Raw genomic sequence first — 6000 nt, 5'->3', positions numbered from 1 at the left:
TAATGTAATGTTAGATCATGATAAAAGAATTGATTTCTTTGTCTATGCACGACTTTATCAGTTTATATCGGCTTCATCTTTGTACGACTTCAGTAAACATATGTTCTTAATATAAGTATCGTGACCTTCCAGAGGTGCATTTAAACATTTTAAACAAGCCCTGAAATGTGTTTTAGTTTTGTTTACTGTCACCGTTCTATAAACAGAGATAAGTATACTTACAATTTAAAGTGGAATAAATGCTTTTGAAATTCATATTTATGAACATCGATATTTTCAAACGACGATATTAATGATTTGTAAACAATTTAGTTTACAAATATCAATGATCTAAACATTATTATTTATATTTATAAATAGCGTAGTGAATATATAGTTAACAATTCAGTAATCGATAATTGTCCGAAATATTAGAAACATGTAATTGCGATAAAATCGATAAGTAATCGATGTAATTGATTCTTCAATAATATTAATGAAATTGTTAGGAACGATATCGTAACATGCATACGGAAATAAAATCATGAAAAACCAGAAAAAGCAATAAGCATAAAAATAAATAAACACGCGTGGCTACATATATATAAATGTGATAAAGAATCAATGATTCTTGATTCATTTGAAATTGGCGCTGCATTAGTTTTATCGTATAGACGTTAGGTTGTGCTAAGAAACAAGGAACTTTTTTTTCTTACATTGGTGCCTATGACGGCTTCTACTCATATATCCTACGGTCGTGATTGTTCGTTGGGTATAGTTTATGCGAGGTACTTATAAATAATTGGTGCGTCTAGCGATTATCGAGGAAAAAAATATCGGTGTCTCATTTATCGTGAAATATTATTGATACTATTTTTCCTGATTAGGGTGATTTCTTCCCGTTAATATTGGTTGTGATCCCCGTGTGTGCTGTAATCATGAATAAGAGGATCATCAGCGCGACACTATTGGAATATCATGAACATAGTAACAGTGTAATTTAGAAATGGAAAATTAAATTAAGGCATAACAGTGGACAAATGATTTTTATACTTCGATAGTTTTTGTGCAAACGATCGGTTGACTGTTGTTGCGTGTTTCGAACGTGCAGCGATACCGTTTCTGAACGCAGAGCTCAGCATGGTGATACGGTAAATAGACCATCGTTTCTGGATGCCTAGGTTAATTAACGATGTTTGTACATTGCGATTCTCTCACGACCGATCATGCTCGGTCAACATTTCCCTTTTTTTTTTCTTTTTTTTTTTTTTTTCAAATTGGCCGACTTAACGAAGATTTTTACTTCGCTGTTCGATGAAATAAATATTTATTTTACTATTACTTTTGTAATATATAAGGTACCATTTAAATAATATTCTTTCAAAGAATAAATTTTGTCGACAGAATTCAATGTTTGTTCTTAACATTTTGGCATAAGTTACAATGTTAAATACGATGTAAAATTGAATCGAAATTTTCTTTGTTTATTGTCAATTTATGTGCCGTGGTGACCGTATATAAAACATTTATATCGTGGAAAGAAACGAATAAACGAATTGAGATATATTCTTCGTCTAATGAACATATTTTATTTGGAGTACAATTGAATACAATAAATATTTTTGTTTTAAAAAAGCGTCTTATTATTTTCTCCAAAAAATACACAAGTGTGTGTGATAAAAAAAATAGATGTTATTAAGGATTCTTTATTATTTACATAATAGTTGTAACACTATTTGTTATTTATATAAAGTCAAGTTAGAAATACCTAAAATAAAGTTATAGATGTAAATATATTATTGAATGTTTGTATATATTTATGGTACATAGAGTGACATAAAATAAAATAAAATAAAATTAGAAGTATTTAGATTTAAGGTTTAATGACATGGAAACAATGCAATTAAGTACAATTTAAAAGAAAAATTGTTTGACTTATTTAAATGAAGAGCATGTATCATTTAAATAAATAGTATTTGAATATACAATTTGCATGCATCAGTTTTAAGTTATAGTAATTTTCAATGTAACATGTGTACATTGTACATGTTGATACAATTGATGGGTGCAAGATTTTGATAAAAATGAATAAATAGATAAGATAAAAGAATCAAATGTTTGACCAGTGCAATGAGATGAAATCAAAAATAGCTATATTAGTCAATCTCATATTGGTCTCCTTAGAAAATATGATGTACTTCTTATTTCTTGCTTGTAATATCTGCTACTCCAATTTAAATAAATATGTATAATAAGTAAATTTTATTGTAAGGATATATTTTTTATAAACAAAACTATTCTATGAAATATTTTGGCCAAACCCCATAACATTATGTATAGGAACAGACAGTTTTCCCTACAAAGCAATATTAACATACTATGTTATAGTTATATGTAATCAGTAAAATAATTAATTGATTTTAGCATAATATAATATACCAAGATAATAAATATTTTCTTATTTATTCGCTATTAATGAATCATTTACTCTACTCTTATTTAAAGAAATAAATAGATTGATTAAAACTAGAAGAATGCTAAAATATATAACAATATAGCAATTATTATTACATTGAATATTTCTTATTGCAGATTATAATTACCAATTCACAGCATCCCATGTTGCACTTGCTCATGTTTGCTCAACTTCGCAAAGATACTTAAGACTGTCTGTCCTTATGAGTATCTTTTGAAGTACAGTGGAAGTAGTAATCTGTTAATTTTACTCAAAGGAGGATGCCAGTAACTAAACGTATTCCATGCCCTTCGCGGTAAGTAAGTGGTTTACGTATTACATACTGTAGGACGAGAAACAAAGAGATCTACAAATAGGTGATTTAATACTCTGTCTTTACATTAATTTTCAAACCCTTCTTTTTGTGATTCTATTCGTGCAATCCTTCTTAGGAAGGTTTGTTCTTTAAACATGAAATATTTTTCTATTTAAAATATATATAGTAATCTTTTAAAATGATTTATGAAATAGTTAGTTATTTCTATCATTTTAAAAATAATCAGTATATTTTCTGAATTATAGTAATTATGTTACTGACATCCACCTTTAAGCTATAAACCTAGAATGTTTAAATATATAGAGCAGTTTATTTAGTTCTTTATCCTTATATGCAGTGACTGTTTTCTAATTTAAGAATGTAATTAAATAGAAACAAAACTAGATACTTCCACCATATGAAACTGTTTATAACAATGCCTATATTCAGAGTATTATTATTGTCAAATGGGTTTAATAGGTTTAAGAATATGAACAGTGATTCAACATGTAAGGAACATAAATATTGTGTCACATTTTACAAATGTGGTAAGAAAAAAATAAAAGACAAAGGTGGCAGAAATAATAATCATTCGTTCCTTTTTAAAAAATATAATTATATTTTATAACAAAATCATGCAAATCTGTGAATGAATTATGATAAAAATATTATCAATTACTATAATTTATTATTAATTATTAAATTATATTCTTTCAGATCTGACGGTGGTAGCAGTGAAAGTCCATTACTTGTGGAAGAAGGAGAAACAGTTGGTGCACCTCACAGTCCACGCAGCAAACATAATCACAATCATTCACATGCTAATCCTCATAGGTCCCACAGTTATCGTCATGAAAAACCAAAACATCTCATAAAATATGGAGAATTAGTTATTCTTGGGTAAGAGACAAATTTTTTCTGTTATATTTCAATGAATATATAAATATATAGAAATATAAGTTACATAAATATTTTCTAGTTACAATGGATTCCTTCCACCAGGAGATAGAGGAAGAAGAAGGAGTAAGTTCGTTTTGTTTAAGAGACCTGTACCAAATGGCGTGAAACGCAGTAAACATTACATCGTTAAGACACCTCATAGTTCACAAGCAATTCTTAATACAAAACAACATTCAATTTCTTATACTCTTTCTCGAACACAAGCTGTTATTGTGGAGTATACTGAAGATGAAGGAACTGATATGTTTCAGGTAAATTTGATATTAGTATTTTTAAATGTATTATTTCCATAGTATTTATATTGATATATTTTTAAATAATACAGGTTGGACGTTCTTCTGAATCTCCTATTGACTTTGTCGTTATGGACACTTGTGCAGGAGGCAGTGACGGTACCAACGAGGGACGTGCTGCTCAAAGTACAATTAGCAGGTTTGCCTGTCGAATTCTAGCCGATCGATCGGACCCTAGAATCGCGAGAATATATGCTGCAGGTTTTGATAGTTCAAGAAATATCTTCTTAGGGGTAATATTCTTTATATAATATGTAAAAAAAAAAATGAAAAGAAATGTGAGAAAAAGAAAAGAAAAAAATTAATTGCTATAGGAAAAAGCAACAAAATGGCAAGAAAATCGTGAGATCGATGGCCTTACGACAAACGGTGTTTTAATAATGCATCCACGAGGTCAATTTTGTGGCGGTGAAGCACAGTGTGGTTTTTGGAGAGAAGTCAGTGTAGGCGGTGGAGTTTTTTCGTTAAGAGAAAGTAGAAGTGCCCAACAAAAAGGAAACGTTGTAGAAGATGAGAATAATATTTTGCAAGATGGAACTCTGATTGACCTGTGTGGTGCAACGTTACTTTGGAGATCAGCTGAAGGTCTAGCAAAGTCGCCAGTAAGTATAAAAAAATCTATAATATTTAAGTTCGTATAAAAATTCGAAGTCGAAAATACTGTGTATTTTGTATAGACAAAGCATGATCTGGAAGAATTGGTTGATGCTATAAACGCCGGAAGACCACAGTGCCCAGTCGGTTTAAATACGTTAGTTATACCGCGTAAAGCAGCTACAGACTCAACACAACAACAACCATATGTCTATTTGAAATGTGGTCATGTACAAGGTCTCCATGATTGGGGGCAAGAAAAAGATAAAGCCACAAAAAGATGTCCAATGTGTCTCATAGCCGGTTCAGTAGTGAAACTTTCAATGGGAATAGAACCTGCATTTTATGTTGATTGTGGCCCCCCTACTTATGCATTTAGGCCTTGTGGACATATGGCTACGGAAAAAACTGTGAAGTTAGCAATACATATATTATAATACTTATATATTTTTATATGTTTAGCAAAATATATATAATATGAATACTTTTTATGTTACAGATATTGGGAAAAGGTTGCAATTCCCCATGGTACAAATGGTTATATTGCAATTTGTCCGTTTTGCGCAGTCCCTCTTGAAGGAACACCGGGATACGTAAAACTGATTTTCCAAGATAATGTAGATTGAGGTTCGTTTATTATAAGGTCGTGAGTATGTGTAGAAATCATTAACTTCTTATAAAATTCAAGGACTATTAAAATTAATAAAATGTAAATAATCTTAATACAAATATATAACAAAGTTCTGTCTTCTTCCCTCGAACATAAATTTAAGCAAAACTTTTGTATGTACAAATAGCTCTGCAATAATTATGTACATGATTCTTAAAATAAATATCCCTTCTTAAACAGTATTAATTACATATATTTGCTATATATTATTAAACGTTTTAACGTAAATTTTTTAATATTCAAAAACCACTTTGATAACACGTTCTAATTTTTTATCTGTCATTTTATAAGAAAAGAAAAAATTGTTTTTCTGCTTTATAATTTATGAAATGTAAAGGTTATGAGAAAATGCATGGTTGCAATATTTGAATCAATGATTATTTCAACGTATATATTTTCGAACATATCTCCATTTTTTTATGATCATATAATAACCACATAAGATCATGTAATCATATTATAAATATGTAACATTTCCAAATATGGAGTTACGCGTGAACTATTCTTATGTACACGAAATATTAACTAGATTTAAAAGTATAATAAGTATATCAAGATCAAATAGAATAAGTATATTAGTATATTAATATATCTAATAAATTCAATCCTGTTTTTACACTGACAGGAGAATGCGCCTACTTTTACACAAAGATATTTCGAAATATTGGTGTTTCCAGTAAAGTGTGACGGACAATGTACAAATCTTAGTCTATATTCTCGAAGAAAAATCTCT

At 29.2% G+C, this 6000-nt stretch overlaps 1 protein-coding gene across 1 annotated transcript; it reads left to right on the top strand.

Moving 5' to 3' along the window:
• Positions 1-1119: 1119 nt before the first annotated feature.
• On the top strand, positions 1120-5223 carry LOC143220933 (protein pellino-like). Its single transcript, XM_076446496.1, has 7 exons — positions 1120-1130; positions 3468-3650; positions 3730-3961; positions 4036-4236; positions 4318-4605; positions 4681-5012; positions 5097-5223. Exons 1-7 carry the CDS (start codon positions 1120-1122, stop codon positions 5221-5223), a joined length of 1374 nt encoding a protein of 457 aa, XP_076302611.1.
• Positions 5224-6000: the final 777 nt, after the last annotated feature.

This window comes from Lasioglossum baleicum, unplaced genomic scaffold, assembly GCF_051020765.1.
Source record: "Lasioglossum baleicum unplaced genomic scaffold, iyLasBale1 scaffold1740, whole genome shotgun sequence".
Classification (NCBI taxonomy): domain Eukaryota; kingdom Metazoa; phylum Arthropoda; class Insecta; order Hymenoptera; family Halictidae; genus Lasioglossum; species Lasioglossum baleicum.
This window is presented reverse-complemented; position numbering and strand designations above follow the sequence as displayed.

Coding starts and splice junctions, on each gene's coding strand:
- LOC143220933 (XM_076446496.1), top strand. Junction 3,651..3,729: donor GGAGAATTAGTTATTCTTGG/GTAAGAGACAAA, acceptor AATATTTTCTAG/TTACAATGGATTCCTTCCAC. Junction 3,962..4,035: donor AAGGAACTGATATGTTTCAG/GTAAATTTGATA, acceptor TAAATAATACAG/GTTGGACGTTCTTCTGAATC.